The 17,853-nt window shown below is 46.6% G+C and overlaps 1 protein-coding gene across 8 annotated transcripts in view; it reads right to left on the bottom strand.

Annotated features, from left to right (window-relative positions):
• LOC311031904 (pleckstrin homology domain-containing family A member 5-like) overlaps window positions 1-17,853 on the bottom strand; it is a 178,729-nt gene that overhangs the window by 36,860 nt on the left and 124,016 nt on the right. For all 8 annotated transcript variants that reach the window (XM_084038470.1, XM_084038469.1, XM_084038468.1 and 5 more), the window contains exons 6-11: window positions 16,786-16,890; window positions 15,700-15,772; window positions 11,181-11,281; window positions 10,309-10,424; window positions 7,646-8,755; window positions 356-645 (exon numbers count right to left, since the gene is read on the bottom strand). In XM_084038470.1, coding sequence (XP_083894596.1) covers window positions 356-645; window positions 7,646-8,755; window positions 10,309-10,424; window positions 11,181-11,281; window positions 15,700-15,772; window positions 16,786-16,890 — 1,795 coding nt within the window. The remainder of the gene's footprint in view (window positions 1-355; window positions 646-7,645; window positions 8,756-10,308; window positions 10,425-11,180; window positions 11,282-15,699; window positions 15,773-16,785; window positions 16,891-17,853) is intronic.

The raw sequence follows: 17,853 nt of genomic DNA on the forward strand, positions 1-17,853 counted from the left end.
AAGGGATGTTAAAGATGGGCAATAGAGATTCCATTGTTTTCTCTAGTTATTGATACACTAAGTGAAAGTAAGAACCAGTTATATTTGATGATGTTATATATTATATGATGTTGTATTAGTGTCTGTTCAGGACCAGATGAACCCAGCAATTGCTAAATAACAAGGCCACATTACTATCTGTACGTGAATAGTAAGTATTTCTTAAGTATTTCTTATTTCTGTAAAAATACAAATGACGGTTGGATTAGCTTTGTGATGATGATGATGAGTGTTATTAGGCTACGGTACTAGCTTTCTGAACTATAAGCTCGTTTGGAGAAAGTCCTTTGGAAGGATCGGACTGTGGTCTCCGTACCTGTTGGCGGAGCCAGACTCTGCCTGGAGAAGGCCTGCCTTTGCTGCCACTCATACAGCTGCCACATGGTGTCGTCCCTCATTGACCTCCTCTTCTCCGCTGTGGTGGTGACGGTGGTGGTGGAGGCGGGACGTAGGGCCCGGTCGTACACGGAGCCCGCCACGCTGCAGATGCTGTCGGGCCTCATCATGCTGTTGCGGGGCAGTGTGCGGTAGCCCTCGGGGTAGCGGGGCACCAGCGGGGCCCGGTGGCTGGGCATGTTCCGGGGTAAGGTCTGGTATGACGTCACGCTGGAGAGGAAACAGACTGATTATGCACTGTCGTTACCACAGATCGTGGCTCCTCCCATTACAGGGACGTTAGTTTGCCAGGTTTAGATCTGGATCTAGATCATTTCGATGTTTTTGCCAAAGCCCCAAATGTTTACAGTAGGAGGAAAAAAGCTAAACGCGGTTTATGTCAGTTTCCCTCCCCTGACCGCACCGGAGTCTGAAGTGTAGCCTTCCTGCAGTGCTGGAGTCCAACAGAGAGGCAGCAGCAGCAGGAAAGTAACCTGCGTTCATAGCCTGCCCTGCCGAGAAGAAGTGTGTCCTCTCTCTCTTTCCTGTGTTGATTCCGCCCGCGGGTTCAAATCGACATCTGTCAGATGGATGAAAGTTTTTCTCGGCGGCGGCGCAACGACCAACAATTAACGACCAACTTCGGAATAGATGTTTTAGGTCTGTGAATGTTAAGATTAACACTCGGTGTGTGTGAAAAGTGACTGACAAAGTAGTAGTTTTACAGCGCACACGTGGCCAAGTGGTATGAGCGCAGCCGACTCTGGTTCGAATCCAGGCTGGACGTCTTTTGCTGCATGTTACACCCCCTCTCTTTGCTGTGTTTCCTATCTGTCCACTGCTAATAAAAGGCCTCTATGCCAGAAAAAATCTTAAAAAAAAAGATTTAAAGTTATAGTTTTTGCTAAATGGTTTTCATTACCGTCAGTTGTAATAACAGTTAGCATACGCAGAATATATGCCCGAACTTTGCGCATACATCTTTTGTCCCTCTGGGCTTAGTCTCGGACCTCCCATAATCCTAGATCCGCCCCTGGCTGGCTGGCTAGTACCACCATCGCTGAAATCAAACAAATGTCGCTCAGCAAAGTCCAGACCCCCCCCCCCCCCCCCCCCCCCATAAAAAAATGTATTGCACTTCTATATATATTGAAGATATATATAAAAAATACAAAATACATCAGGATGCTGCTCCACAACTCTACACTTTGGCAGGACAGACACTTGTTGACCCCAATTAACTCCTCCAGCTAATTACCTTCCCATCAAGCCATGTGATCAGTTTGCCTCTCACTGGAATGTCTGATAGCTTCAGGCTCTACTGTTGCAGGGATTGTTTTATAATCAGACAAGAGGAACGGCTCCACATTATCATTTATTTATGTATTCATATGAGCACCAGAGTCCTTGTTGTTGCTGCTGCTCCCAATACTTCAAGTTGAAAATCTCTGAACTTTTCAGAAAAGCTCTGGTGACGGCACTGTAAAAATGGAAGAGGAGCTTGTTTTGTGTGCTTGTGTGTCCTTAGCTTTGTCAGACAGACAGCATAATGAGAATGAAATGTTCTTCTTCTTTTGGGAAGAATTAACTGCACTTGACATAAACTAATAAACATGCAAATAAATGAATGAAAGCAGTTAGTGATTGATGAATTGGAGACGAGCTGGAGCAGTAGAGTTGAAATGCAAAGACGTTTGCTTTCTTTACACCGATCAGGAACACAACAGGTGTCCAGCAGCAGTGGATCAATATGGTGTGTGTGTGTGTGATGTGAGTGCTCTGGCTTGTACGCTGTGATCAACTGGGTTTAAAAGCTACTTTTGTTAACAGAACTCTGATTCACGTTTACGTTCGCTTTGAACTGAAAACACAACCTTTTCTCCGGGACTGTGGTGTTATCATCAAGCGCAACTCCTCCTTCAACTGTAAATATACATTTGATCAACAAACACTAATATACAACATTTATGACACAATGAAAAAGATCTGGTGGTCTTGGTTATTTGGCCCTTTACATGTTGACTGGGAGTTTTTCTTCACCACACTAATTTCCACAAAGCCATATCACAGATGTCATAACCTCCCAAAACATTGCAATAGTTATAAACAGAATGAAAATCAACTGTTTGACTGAAGATCCCATGTTATACAGGAGATTCATGCGAACGACCCTCTGGCTCCGGGTCTGTATTAGGCAGAACAAAGGCCAGGTTATAAACTGGTAGGCTATTGTATAAGAACAGGCAACAAGGAACATGGGAACAAACAGCGCAGCAAACACGGCAGGAAAATAGACCCTGGACTCAGACAGCAGACCTGAGAGCCTCAATACACAGGAAACTCATCAGACAACTGATTGGTGGAAACTGAAAGAAGTGGTTGTTGCCATCTTGGATTTTTTTGCAACAGAAGTGACCATGTTTGGACTACAGAGGAATGACAGGTGGATCACTTTGGGCAACATTACTGGATCTGGATCCATCCATCTGTATTCTGGTGTGAAGCTGTTAACAAAGCTTCATAATTCAGGGTCAACTTTACAGCTAAGTGTTAAAGTAATCTGAATAGCTAATAGCATAGGTAGCTAAGGTAGCATTGGTAGTGTAGTAGCCTGTAGCGAGGTAGGAGTGGTGACCTGTCAATCACAAGGTAGCCCTGCCCCAAAGAATCCCCTGCTTTATGGTCGACTAAATGTTTACAATGTGAGAAATAGGGTCATTTTCTAATAAACTTCCATTCAATCAGACTTATTTTTGCAACCAAAGGACTCACCCCCAAGGGAGTCACCAGCAGAGAGAAAGCAATTTTAAGGCACTTCTGCATTAGCTTCACTTTTCAGTACAGGAAGTTGCTGCCTGTTGAAAACAAAGGGTAGAGAGCAAGACTGACAAGACTCAAACAACATAGGTGATACACATAAAACCACAAAGACGCACAGGACACAGAGGCTGGGAACTTCAAAGTTACAGGAATAAACCAAACACAACCCAAGATCATGACAGAGAGTCTTTCCTCACTCCCACCATGCTGCCAACGAGACCAGTTGAGTATCAGTCCTTGAACAAACGTACTCTATCTCCCTGATAAAGAGAGCAAATGTGGATGGGAAGCACTGAGCCTGCTCTCCTCTAATTACAGTCTCATCTCCATGACTTATTCATGGCAGCAGAAGGAAAGGGGAGTGTTGCCGCTCTGTACGTCTGTTCACTGTGTTCCTAGGTGCAGCCGATTAAACGCCAGCTAAACGCCAGCTAAATGCCAACCAAACGCCAGCACTCCTAAATGAGATCCACATCTGTGTTGACACAAAGAGCTTTCAGCTCCCTCTGATGCTCAAGGACAGAGGAAGGATGTAGGAAGGACAGAGGAAGGATAGAGGGAGGACGGAGGAAGGACGGAGGAAGGAAAGAGGGAGGACGGAGGAAGGACAGAGGAAGAAAAGAGGAGGAAGGAGGAAGGAAAGAGGAGGACTGAGGAATGACAGAGGAAGAACTGAGGAAGGACGACAGAAAAACAGAGGAAGGAAAGAGGAGGACAGAGGAAGGACAGAGAAAGGAAAGAGGAAAGACGGAGAAAGGACGAGGACGGATGGAGGAAGGATGTAGGAATGGCAGAGGAAGGATGGCGGATGGACAGAAGGAAGAAAGAGGAAGGACAGAGGAAGGATGTAGGAAGGACAGAGGAAGGATAGAGGGAGGACGGAGGAAGGACGGAGGAAGGACGGAGGAAGGAAAGAGGGAGGACGGAGGAAGGACAGAGGAAGAAAAGAGGAGGAAGGAGGAAGGAAAGAGGAGGACTGAGGAATGACAGAGGAAGAACTGAGGAAGGACGACAGAAAAACAGAGGAAGGAAAGAGGAGGACAGAGGAAGGACAGAGGAAGGACAGAGGATGAATAGAGGAAGGACAGAGGAAGGAAAGAGGAGGACAGAGGAAAAACAGAGAAAGGAAAGAGGAAAGACGGAGAAAGGACGAGGACGGATGGAGGAAGGATGTAGGAATGGCAGAGGAAGGATGGCGGATGGACAGAAGGAAGAAAGAGGAAGGACAGAGGAAGGAAAGAGATAGATGGAGGAAGAACAGAGGAAGGACATAGGAAGGACTGAGGAATAATGGAGGAATGATGGAGATTTAGAAAGTAATGTTGCATGTATTTCTTCTTTGCTAGATGTGACACAATGATTCAAGCTCTGAATGTGCTCCACGGGTTCTTTCCATCTCTGCAGGGGTACTTTTTATTGCCCGCGGCTAGACAAAGCTAACTCAATTCTCTGTCTTATGAAATTGCAGCTACCAAACACACACACGCCGAATTCCCATGAGAACTGGACCAAGAATACCCAAAGGTTCCTCTGAAGAAAGGCTCACCAGCCAACCAAGTCGTCCCAAGACACACAAACCAAACCAAGTAAAGCATGAGCTATAGTACTTACTACCAAAGCTGCTGACCAAGCTGCCAAATGTCAGGTAAATAATTCCTCACCAGCATCATTCTAGGTCCTCAACTATCAAACCAAAATCCACCATAAACCAAAGCATCCGGAGGCTGCCAGGCTCAAAGCAAATCTTTACCCCCGTTCTCCACAAACAAACTGGTCAGTCTCCTTTTGAAATCAACCACTTCAGCCTACAGAGGGGATTCATGACTCCTATAAACTAAAGCGGCTATACACAACCCAAACACAAGTGTATTAAAGCTGAAACTAATGGGTTTGCTAAACAAATGGGGATCAACACTGCTCCCTTCCAACATCCACCAAAAACAAACTCCAAAAAGTAATCAAAGCAATTAGTCAGATGAAAAAAGAAACTAGCACGATCCCACCACAAACCACAAAGGTCACAAACCCCATTGGTTGAACATAATCAAAGCATCAGGGAATGTGACAACGAGGGAACATGAGGTTCACTGAAATACAAACATAATGTATTAAACTGAAAAGAACACTGGAGTGAGCAGATCAGCAAAGTCAGTGTGATGATGAGGGAATGATCATGTGGAGCAGCCTCTTCAGCTGGGAGGCCCAGGTGACGGAGCGTCGTCAGCTAACTGCTGATTGGCCAGGACAGTCCCCATGACAGGGGGAGGGACATCAAAAAGGTAATTACAAACTCTTAAAAGAGCTGTTTGTGGTGTGATTTAAAGCCAGACTGAAACTTCTGGGACTTTCTCCAGACTTTAGACAGAAAAGGTAGCTTAGAAATGGTCTGAAATTGAGTGAACAGACGGGTCCAGGTTTTTCTTTTTGATGAGGGCCTGAAAGACTTCTTTTAGTAGACGACAATTTGTGGAGCACAGATGCTACGTTCCCTCTGATAATAGGACATTGATAAGGCTGAAACTGATCAAAGACCGATGGGCACAGAGGAGAGATGGAGGTCTGGCGGTTGGAGGGGGTGATGATATCAGAGAAGAGATCTTGTTCAGGGATCGATAAGACCATTAAAACCTCTAAAACAACCCTGACTGTTACTGAAGACAAGATAAGATTAAAAAAAAATCAGATTTAACGGCTCTCTGGCTAAAATTCCTAAGGAGACATGAGGATTGTCCTTATTCCACTTCCTCTCCGCTCCTCCACATAGAGTAGTATGTTTCAGGCAGGGAGTTTTTAAAACTGTTCGAAAAACTGTGACACAGAGGGCCCTAGTTTCGTGGCGCAGCGCAGGGCGGCGGAGGGTGGCGGAGCCGGCGCAATGCAAGTTTCGACCAGCGCAGCCTTGCGCACGGTCAGTTTGGCAGTTTGGTGGATCGCCTGCGCCAAGATGGGTGTGGCGGCGCAGCAGGGGGAGGCGTCACAGATTCAGCTTGGCGTAGCGGAAGTTTCCTGGCAAAAAGCCTCGCCGAGACTGCGCTGAAAGCTCGCCAGCTCCGACCTGGTCTACTTTCGGCGCAAGGCGCAAGGCGTAAATAAAGTCCATTCATTCAATGCGAATCACAGCTGGCGGAGTGGAAGTCTGGCTGACGGCGCGCAGTGCGCACACGTCACCGAGACCTCACAGGCAGGTTTCCACAGTTCCAGGCACATTTAAATGCAATACATAATCACAACAAACACTATTTAATGCAACTAATTGAATCAACACGTGAATTTATATCTATATAGATTGTCCCGTCACATCTGACGTCAGATCAAAGGCGGATGGCACGCGTAACGGAAACTCAGCCTCTCGGACCAAAACATCTCCCTCTCTCTCTCCTGTTTTTTATAATATCGGCATTGTTATTATTATGATACGCGCGCACAGCGCGTGATGCGCGTGGTGGGAGCGGCGGCGCTGCTTCTGTCATCGGGTTGTCAAGTGACGGAACTTGCACTGAACCTCCCCTAACGCATTAAAGGAGAGGAGAGGAGCTCATTTGATTGGTGAAGATCTGAATCGGCTGTATTAATCCCAGTCCACGCCTCGTCTCCTCCTCGTCTCCCACTCACGCCTTCTTCTCCTCCCTCTTTCCCACTTGCGCGGGTGGGCGAGACGGGAGGTGTGCACGAGCCTGCGCGAGCCTGCGCGGGCCTGCGCGGTGCACGAAACTTGCAAAGTTCAGGCGGACACACCCCGTCGGCGCGGCGCAGGTGCGCTGAAAGCTGACTGCGCCTGGTCTACGAAACTAGGGCCCCACTAGGGTTAATGGGATGCATGTGGTAACTTTGGAACAAGGAACTGTTGCAGTAAGTAACTGTTGCAGTAAGTAAAAGAGGCCAATCATCCGATAAACCTGAATAACATATTATTATATCAGCAAATTCACCATCAGACAATATCTAAAGGTGTTCAGTAAAATCACCGAAAACTGGATCAAGAACTGACCGAGCTGATTAGTTGACCGGTTGGATCAACAAAGTGGGGCATTAAGCAGCTCAAGGGCAGACGCTTCTATCAGAAGATGCTAGAGACCAAAAACAGAGCTAAAAGAGAGAAAATACTGGACTTACATTCATCAGTCGGCCAGAAACAAGACTCTAAGTAAAGTATACCGCTGCTGTGGAACTGATGGATGTGAACTGGAAACTCTAATTGTGAATCTCACTGTTGCTGTGTTTTGATTCCTCTGTCAAACTGGCCCAAAAAATCAGTAATTGCATGTTCAAATCACCAAATTTAACAGTTATCCAGATGATCAGACTCCTTCCAGTCCTGTGTTCTAAATGGTGGAGCAGCATTTATAAATAAGACACAGTTCCACTAAACCCAGTTCACAAAGAAGCACAAGCATGTGTCCGTCAGTCTCACCTCCTGCTGTCGTCGTCCGGCCCTCTTGTCCGATGTGTGCGGACCCAGTATTCCAGCTGCTGCATGGAGTTGGTCCTGGACAGGCCCCGCTCTGGCTCCTGGACTGGAGTAGGGGACTTTCCTGGACCCATGGCCAGGCTCCCATCCACCTCTGCCACGCCGCCGTCCCTGGGTTGCTCCCCCGAGCCGTTGACATGTGCAGGGTTTGCGATGTTGAGGCTGGCCTGGCCCTGGCGAGATGCCGACACCGCGGCTGCGATAGCGGCGGCCTGAACCGGCTGCAGCTTGATGCTGCTGATTTTAGTCAGAGACCTCTCTGCACTCAGGTCTCTCTGGAAGCCATATTTGTCCCTGGCTCGGACTGTGGCGTACTTCCCTGCGTCTCTGAGAGAAGCGTATTTATCCCCCTCTCGGAGAGTACTGTACTTCTTCACTTCCTTCAGAGTGCCATATTTGTCCACGACATGTATGGTACCGTATTTATTGTCCATCTCCCTCATCACGCCAAACCTCTCCGTCTCCCTTAAGGACAACTGTCTCTTCACCTCCCTCTGAGGGACGTATTTGTGTCCTTCTCTCTGGAGAGTGTGCCGGTCTCCTACTTTCTGCAGTGCATATTTCTCCCCATCCTTCTTGAGCAGGTACTTCTCTCCATCTTTAGACGGAGCGTACTTCCCCTCCGCGGGCATCACGCCGCCCTTGTCGTCCACGCTGTGAGGCACGTGCCTCTCCAGATCGGCATGAACGGCGTAAACCTCGCCGTCTTTCTGCAGCAAGGATTTCTCCACGTCTTTTCTTAGCACACACTTGTCCCCGTCCCTGTGGAGGAGATACCTCTCTCCGTCCTGCTGGAGCATGTAGCTCACGCCGTCTTTCTTCAAGGAGAACCTCTCCCCGTCCCTCTGCAAGGTGTAGTACTCACACTCCTTCTGGCCGTTCGCCTTCTCCAGCTCTTTCTGCTGCTTGTCGTCGGCTCGGGAGAGCGAGTGCTGCCGAGCGGGCTCACGGTTGCGTTCGTTGTTCTGGATCTCGGGCCGGGTCAGGACTCTGTGGTTCAGTAAGTTGTTCAGCTCCTGAGGGGTCCGCTGATCCACTTTCAACTTGTCCAGTCTGAGAAGAGAAGAATCAGAGTGTTACGAGGAGAGTTTTCTTTGAGATGGAAGTGTCTGACAGCTCCTTCATCTCTGTCATCCTTCCTTTTCAATGCAGAGCTGGAGAGTTTTCTAACTTTCAAACTTTTTTAGATGATCTGAACCACTATAAATGGGTTATTTTCTGTAGACAGGCTCTTGGCCACCATTTGAAAACATGCAACCACCTTCCATGGTATCGTTTTTGGTATGTTGGTGTGTCAGCTGTTACAGGATGCTGTTATCACTCAGTAGTGTATGTTGATGCTTTGTGCAACTGTAACTTTATTAGTGGCCCCTGTTAACACTTGGGCCCAGAGTTCCCGGTCTAGAAAAGCCAGGTCCAGGTCCTGGTGCTGTGTCATGTCAGGACGGCAGGTTTCTTCGGTGTACCTTCCATCACTCACTTACGCATCGTCACAACTCACATGACTGTTTCACTGATGCTCACACAGGTTCAGTTCTCCATGTGCTTCTGTTAGACAAACTGTAACTAAACCTTCAAACCACATTTTCACCTGAAATTCTGTATCTGTGTATGTATAATGTTTTTGACTGATTCAGCTCCAAATCTTGTCATTTAAGTATTAGAGAACTCTACATATTGTGTAATACATATACAGTACCTAGTGACTGCCCTCACTGGTTGAAACCTGGCTATTGCAATAGAATTTTGCTATTAGGTGATCTGTCTGACACAAAGCTAATTGCTAATGCTCATCTCTAGACTACAGATATCCCATCCTCGGATGTAAACTCAAATTCATGAATGTTTGAAGTGTTTAAACCGAATGTTGTCACTATAAAAGAATCAAGCTCACAACACTTAGATCCCTGCATCAACGCCTGAGGCCTATTCATGTCTTATAAACAGCACCCAAATCCCACTGTCCCAAAATAAAGGAGCTATCTGACCCTGGTATTATCTACGTGGTGATGTTTTCACATGGAGAAAGATGAGTGAGCAACGTTTCTAAGGTAACAGCAGTGGAGCCAGAGAGAGGAGGAGAAGGGGAGTAAGGTAACATGAGTTGGGTCAGAGAGAGGAGGAGAAGGGGAGCAAGGTAACATGAGTTGGGTCAGAGAGAGGAGGAGAAGGGGAGTAAGGTAACAGGAGTGGAGCCAGAGAGAGGAGGAGAAGGGGAGTAAGGTAACAGGAGTGGAGCCAGAGAGAGGAGGAGAAGAATCCTTCTGGCTTGCCTTATTCAATCCAACACATTATACCAGAAACATGTGGGCTATTTGTTTTGTTTTAATTAGCTTCATTCATCTTTAATTAATAATTCATGATTGCTCCTGGACCAGATTCCTGTGTTTGTCTATAATGAATGCAAATTTGGAGAATATGTGATCCCAACACAAGTCAAATTTTTATATTATATATTGATATGATTTTTTCTAAAAGACAGATTGTTTCTATTCATCATATTTAAGATCTTTGATTTCTGTTTCTATGAAGAAACAACTGCTGTTTTTCTTGTATATATTATGCAACCATCATATGTGTCCCGCGTGTCGTACATAATAACCGACCTCCTGGCTGGTTGGGAGTGGACGAGGGCAGCATCCGTCATGACCTTCATCCAGGACTCCATCTCTTTGGCCGCGTCAGTGCAGAAATAATAGGTCCGCATGTTGGGGTGAGTGGCCTGGCAGTGTAGGGAGAGAGGGGGGGGGAGAGGAATGGGAGAGAGAGAGAGAGAGAGAGAGAGAGAGAGAGAGAGAGAGAGAGAGAGAGAGAGAGAGGAGATAAAACAGCAGCGTGATGCGACCTTGAGAGACCAGCAGGAAGGGTGTACATCATTCCTGCTGGCACAAGAGTGTGTTTGTGTACATTGTGTGTTTTAGCTCAAGTGTGAAAACACACCGATGTGAAAGTCTTCTGTGTGTCTCGGTATCGGCACAAATAAGAATAACGCTAAGCTGCCCGACGAACAACGCCTTGTGTTGTTTGAATGGACGATGATATCATATTAATAGTATTATTATTATGTTCCTGTTATCCAGTTGGACAGTGATGTCCATCTTCATCATCACGTGTCAATATACACTTGGCACATACATAGTGTCTTTTCAAAATAAACTTCCGTCTTCACAGGGGTTTAGGCAACAAAAGCATTGAGTCAGATGTAGGAAACAGGTGTGGGTTATGTTAACTTGACTGACTAACGAGTCACGTGACTAATGACTGACATGACCAAATGTCAAAGTTTTCTTTTATTTTTTATCTCTAACATCGGCCTCCTGTGATGGATTCCACGGTATGTTGGACACACCTTACTTCACAATAAACACATTCATATAGATTCCTTAACAGTACAGTGAACAGTGCATTCCTATTGGCTGGCTGCAGGATTTATGTAGGATATTTGTGAAAATGGGAGGAGCCCTTTTCAGCGTTTCACCTTGAAGGCGTACTTCCTGCTGATGTGGTCGTCCACCGACAACATGGAGATGTGGAAGCTCGGCAGCAGGATACTTCCCAAGATGCTGTCCTCTTTCTCGTCTGCACCCAAGAACAAAGAAGAACGGCCACATGTCAACTGTATCAGAGGAGGACACATTACCATTCAAAGCCACATGGACCTACATTACACTTGGGGGGCGGATCCCAATGAGACCAACAACCAATAGGCTTACAGGAAGTGACAGAAACAGTTGCATCCTGTTAAATACAGTCTATGAGACTACCTGCAAGGTTGTGGACAACCCTCAGATAGTTTGCAATTTATATATATTAGGGGTGTCCACGACTAAGAATTTACATAGTCGATTCTGCTTGGTCAAGTCTTGCCTATAGACTGATCGTCGAATCGTGTTTTTTTTTACTCATTGATTGAAAAAGCTCCGTAAAGGGGAAGAGCGGGACGTTCAGCACCGCCTAGAGCCTGAATGGTATGATCCTGTGTTTTGCCGTCCATTCGACTATGAGATCAGGCTCCTTAGATCGAATCGTCAAATAGTCCACTATTCAGGATCACCCCTAATATATATATTTTAAAAACTCCCCACGGGCCAAGCTTGTCAAAAGTCTGCAACATATGATCAATAGGATGTATTTGTAACACATTAGGTTATAGATTAAATAAGAGCTTGGAGTGGTTACACACAGCACTGAATATTCATCTTTGATGAGCTTTATGCTCGTTGTGATTGAGGAGATGAACTCTCGGTTAAATCACACAGCAAACAGATGGTGGGGTTGTTTGAGAAGCAGATGGAGTTGAGATTTCTTGCCGTCTTTGCTCATCAATCACATTTACGCACGTCTCTGAGAGCGTCGTCTGTAAATCAGTTTGGTTTTCAGCACTTTTCCAAAATCCTTCAGTCGTTCAGAACCACCGTAATCAGCTCCATCGTCTCTCAGCACAAACAGGGTGACAGATAGAGGGATGCAGAATTTGAAGCTGGACAGTGGCAGGTGGACTACAGATTCCTCCTCTTTGAAATAACGCATCGACCTCAGTGTGCAAGGTTTCTGCCTATAATGACTTTAATCTGATGGCGGATTAAATGTATATGAAAAAAGAACAAACACACACACAAATATCTCTTTCACATTTGAGAAAACAGCTGCAAAACACAAAAGATGTGGAACGCAGCCGTGAATACCACCAACTCCTCCAACCAAGTAAATATGGATCGCTCAGGTTCAGATTCACGTCTGTTCTTGGATGGGAGCTTTCAGGCTACGAGCTTGAAGCAGCACAACACAGACAGAAAGAAGTCTGCAGCAAAGACCCACAGAGCCTCCGGCCGGCGCTGCTGTTTGCTTTGGCGGCGGCACGGCTCATGGCTGCGGCTCAATTATTGAGGAGACACTCAGAAGCTGAGCAGCAGAGAGGGGTGCAGGTAAACACTGCAGTGTGATGGGTGTTTTCTTCTCTTTCACATTTCACAGCTCTTAACTCTGAGGTTGGAACAATAAACTTTTTGACCTCTTTAAAGAGACAGTGTGTAGGAATTACTCCCATCTAGTGGTGAAATTGTATTTTGCATTCAAACGAATAGTGCTCTGTGGCGCATCGCTTTGTTGCAACTACGGTAGCCGTTATGTACCAAGAAGCTATGACAACATGTCGTCCAACACCACTTCACCAGTATTCTTTCAGGTGATGAGGTTGATATTTCAAACAGTAATTACTCCTCCAGCAAGATAGTGATTTATGTTGCCATGTTTTTATTGGTTTATTTTTGGTAGCCTTCCATTACTATGTCATAGCCTATAGCATCAGCTAACAACTAGACACACAACAAACACAAACGAATGTGACTAAAGTGCCCGGGATCCGTGGCATTAATGCATCACTGGCAGATGAAAAAGTCCATAGAAGTCCCTCTCCGGGAGCACCAGGGGGAACAGAGGGACGTGCACGCGCCCGTATCCGAGATCCGTGCACCACAGGCGGATTAAAAAGTTGGTAAAAGTCATTGTCCGCCCCGGGGGAGAGCTGGTCCTACCTGTCTGGAAGCTCCTCTAGCTGATCTCCTTTCATTCACGCTGGCTCTCAACGAGTCAGGTAACCAGTCTATCACAGGTAGACATGTAGCGACAGACAGGTAACCAGTCTATCACAGGTAGACATGTAGAGACAGACAGGTAACCAGTCTGTTCTACTATAGAAGTGTTTGAATGGATTTGTTTGAACTGAGTCTACGTTCTTTAACGTAACAGGACATACTTCTCAACCATGTGATAATAACCTGCTTCATGAGATGTTATGACAGCAGCAGTCATCAGCGTCTCGCCTCATTCTGATATGATTAGAGTGCATGGAAACACACTGAATGGATGCATCTTCGCAGTAGGAGGGATGCTCATCAACCCTGCTTCTACAACAAAAAACAACGCCAAGCTGGCTGACAGACGCTCCTTAGAAGAAAGTGATGAAGCAAGCAGGAGAAAGATGGGAGAGGACGAGGTTATTATGGGGAAGCCGTGCACGTCATTGTCCTTCCTGAGGACGCCTCCTCTCTCCTTGCTGCCTGGCTAAGCCAATAAACATCCAATTTTCCCTGGGGTTTGTCATGAAAGTGGCTACTGATTGCGCTCTGGGAGCAGCTAATTTGTCAATTTACGGAGGTGGAGAAATCTCTCTCGAGGGTTTAGGAGCCACGGAGGAGGAACAGATGAGTTTTTGTGAACGTGAAGTTGTGAATTAGCGGTGCAGCAGCCGCGGCGACGCAGCTCCTCCTAACTGCCAAGGACACTTTACCTGTCGATCCTTCGCTTCACCCTCACGCCGCTTCGGAAACAACCTAATAGTGTGTCATAATGCTACCTGCTTGCTACACTAACTTCAGCACCCAAACAAAATCCTGTCACCTCCACTGTATCGGCTGAAATCTCTATGGGAGAGATTTTAATCTCAAAGCATGGCTCCACCGGTGACAAGGTCATTTCCCCACAGACATTCGGATGACCTTTCATACGGGTTTCTTGTTAGGGGCAGATCACACCGGAAATATGTCGCCCTTGACCACCCTTTTCGTCTCTGTGGTACGGCCCTCCTGCAGTGCTCCTCTCTTGAGCCACACGTTGCATAAATTGAACAGTTTGAAATGTGTTTGGCCAGTTTAAGCCATGCTAATGCAGACTGGTGAAAGAGTGTGTGGGACTCTGCTGGAGGGATGGACGGCATTCTGCCAAAAGATATTCCCTCATTAGGTGTTTGGATGATGATTGAGAGCTCTGAGCTCGGTGCTGAGAACCGACACCATGCTGGTCTTCAAACATGAGTGGATTGAGCCGGGAAGTAACCAATGAACTTCCTTGGTTTGCCCTTGAAACAAGACATGGGCGTGCTTTGATGACAATTAAATGAATTAAATTTAACAGCCTGCATCATACATGTGTGAGTGTGTGCGTGTATGTGTGCGTGTGCATGTATGTGTGCATGTGTGTGTGAGGGTGAGTGCATGTGTGTGTGTGTGTACGTGTGCATGTGTGTGTACGTGTGCATGTGTGTGCATGTGTGTGTGTGTGTGTGTGTGTATGAAGGTAAATCGATGTCAAAACACTTAGAAAGACGCGCAGCAGCGTGTGTGTGAACGCATGGTTATTTGTTATGCGTGCGTGCGTTGTCGTGCGCAGGTTGTATGTCACGCGTAACAAGAAGCTGCGTACATATGAAGCAGCATGCGCACGTCTGTCTGTCACTGTTTGACAAATGTTGTTACGCGTTCACACGCACGTGCGGTCGCAGATTCTGATGCTGCGCGGCCGGAATTGATCTGCTGTGCGCACCTACTCCGCGTAACTTGAACGCGTAATGTAGTTGGCCTGTTCATTTCAGTCAACCAGGGGAGGCAACTACATTACACGCTCATGTTACGCGGAGTAGGTGCGCACAGCAGATCAACTTCCGGCCGCGCAGCATCAGAATCTGCGACCGCACGTGCGTGTGAACGCATAACAACATTTGTCAAACAGTGAGAGACAGACGTGCGCACGCTGCTTCATATGTACGCAGCTTCTTGTTACGCGTGACAGAGTCTGCGCACGTCGTTTCCGCGTACATGTGAGCGCCTGACAAAAATGTTCAATTATCTTTATGCGAGCGGTAATGCGTGCGTTCGCTAAAAAACGCATGAATGTTACGCGTAGTTACTCCGCGTAATGTGATCACAGGCGTGCAGCAGCCATCACGCGTGAACGTGCGCGTGAACGCGTGACCATTATAAGTCAATGAGGAAACTACATTACACGTCAGGCGCTGTGTGCTGCACAGGCGTCAAAGCACACGGGTCTGACGCGTTCAGTTGATAGTTGCGCAAGTAATATGAAACGATTCTGACGCCATAGTGTGTGTGTGTGCATGTGCGCGTGTGTGTGCATGTGAGTGTGGATGTGTGTGTGTGTGCGTGTATGTGTGTGTATGTGCGTGTGTGTGTGTGCACATGCGTCTGTGTGTGTGTGCTCACCGCGGTAGTAGAAGAGGCACATGTCGGACAGAACGAACCACCTCTTCTTCCACAGCTTCATGCCTGTGCTGTCCTGCATGGGTCAAAGGTCACAGAACATCATTCAGTCAGTCAAAGTGTAGTGATGTAGAACACACACACACACACACACACACACCAACTCTCCTTCTCCCTCCTTTGATCTCCCCTCTCCGTCTCTGGCTATTAGCCAGCTTCTTTCTCCCCCTCTGAGACAAATTGCTCTCTTTTCTTTCTTCACAACGCATTGACAGACTGTGCTGCTCAAGGCGAAGGTCTGTGCTTCCTTCTTTGTTCTGCTGCTCCGGTTCTTTCTTATCCACTCTGAGGAATAAGGGTTCTACGTGAAGAACTCATTCTGATTCTCATTCTTTTCAAGCATTGTTAACAGCATGCGTGTTAACAGATCCTCCCAGCAGCACCAAACACTGACTGAACCATGAGTGTTGTGGTTTCCACAACAGAACATCAGACCTTGGCCTTTAATGGCCTCATGAAGGACCCTGTGTGGGTCCTAGATTAAACTCATGAAATATGAAAGGGTTCTCGTTAGAACTGCCTGGTTCAGTTCTGGTCTGAATGGACGAAAGGAAGATGAGATGCTGGTCTGAAGGGATGAAAGGAAGATGAGATGCTGGTCTGAAGGGATGAAAGGAAGATGAGATGCTGGTCTGGTCTTGCAATGCCACATGAAACTGCTTAGTCCATTAAAATAAATACAGTTGCTATTGAGGGTAGCTTGCATATTTAAATTGTGGGTTTGTTCAGAACATCCTGTGTCACCCTGTTGACGATTCTCTCTGACCAATCAGTGGCCTGCATTGTTCGAACTTCACCTTTAGTATCGACTCGCTTGTAGGCTTAACGTGGTACCAAATTAAGAAGCAGGTACCATGAAATCCACAACAGTTTGTTTCCCAAAATGTAGTTTTACAAACAAGAAAAAGATCCACATGCTGTGAATGACACTGCTGCATCCTTAGTGTGGACCTTCCACCTGTCCTATGTGTCTACTCTCAGTCCCACACAAACTCCAACACATGCCATCATCTTCACATTGAACTGTACCTGTTTATAAAGCCAGTTGCTCTTGACCACGGGGGCATTGGGATTCCTCTTGATGGAGTTTGACCTCTTTCCAAAGTTGTGGACTTTTTTGAAAGACCTTGATGGCTGTTGACACAAATAGTTGGGGAATTAATGTAGAGAATATCTATATACACAGAAGAAAACTTTATATTACAGATACGGAAATGCACATTTTGAGTTAATAAGTCACAAAATAAAATCCAGATTGTTTCTGAGACAGAATACAGCAGAGAACTGAGAGTTTTAGGGGGACAGGATCTGGAGGACCAGTTTCCCTCCCTGACCTCAACACAAGTGTTTGGTGCATTGGTGGTCCTGTAAAGCAGCAGCCTTTCCCGAGCTATAAAAAGCAACCGCAGAGGCAGATGTATTCAGCTCATTAAACAAAGCATATCCACATCGCCCATACGTCACTGCTCAATGACGGAAACATGCAGCACTGCAGCATAGAAGTCAATCTGATGGCAGCCTATAGCAGAGAGATACAAAGAGTTCTTCTGAATCTAAACTGAAGAGAAATCAAGCGTAGCGTTAGTTCCGGCAGGCCACGACGTCAAGCTCTAACAGCTTAGCCGTCAGTACAGATCAGCTGATGGCTCAGCTGACTCTGCGCGTCCGCTCCCTATTGGTAAATTGCATTCAGAGCGGGGTATTTAAACTACTCCTGCCCGACCCTCCGTCCTGCTCCTCTGATAGCACTTCGCAACCCACCTCCACCCCAGCTCCTCCTGTCATTGTATTCATGTTGGCTGCTCTGCTCTGGGGTTTCTTTGCTGCTACGCTCCCTGCTTATGCCGTTCATGATGGCTCATGAAGGGCAGGAAGGTGCTCGCAAGCGCGTGGAAGAGCAGGGAGTCCCAGAACAGTACCATACCGCCAAATAAAACTGTGCAAGAAATAAAGATTATTTTTGACAAAGTGGTCCTGACTGAAATGTATTAAAATGACTATTGAACCAGTCACAAGTTGACATATGTGTGTATTGATTAGAGTGAGGTTTTTAGTGACTCTCTGACCTTTTCTCTGGTGACACCATCACATCTAATT

The sequence above is a fragment of the Eutrigla gurnardus genome (genome assembly GCF_963514095.1).
Source record: "Eutrigla gurnardus genome assembly, chromosome: 21".
NCBI classification, from domain to species: Eukaryota; Metazoa; Chordata; class Actinopteri; order Perciformes; family Triglidae; genus Eutrigla; species Eutrigla gurnardus.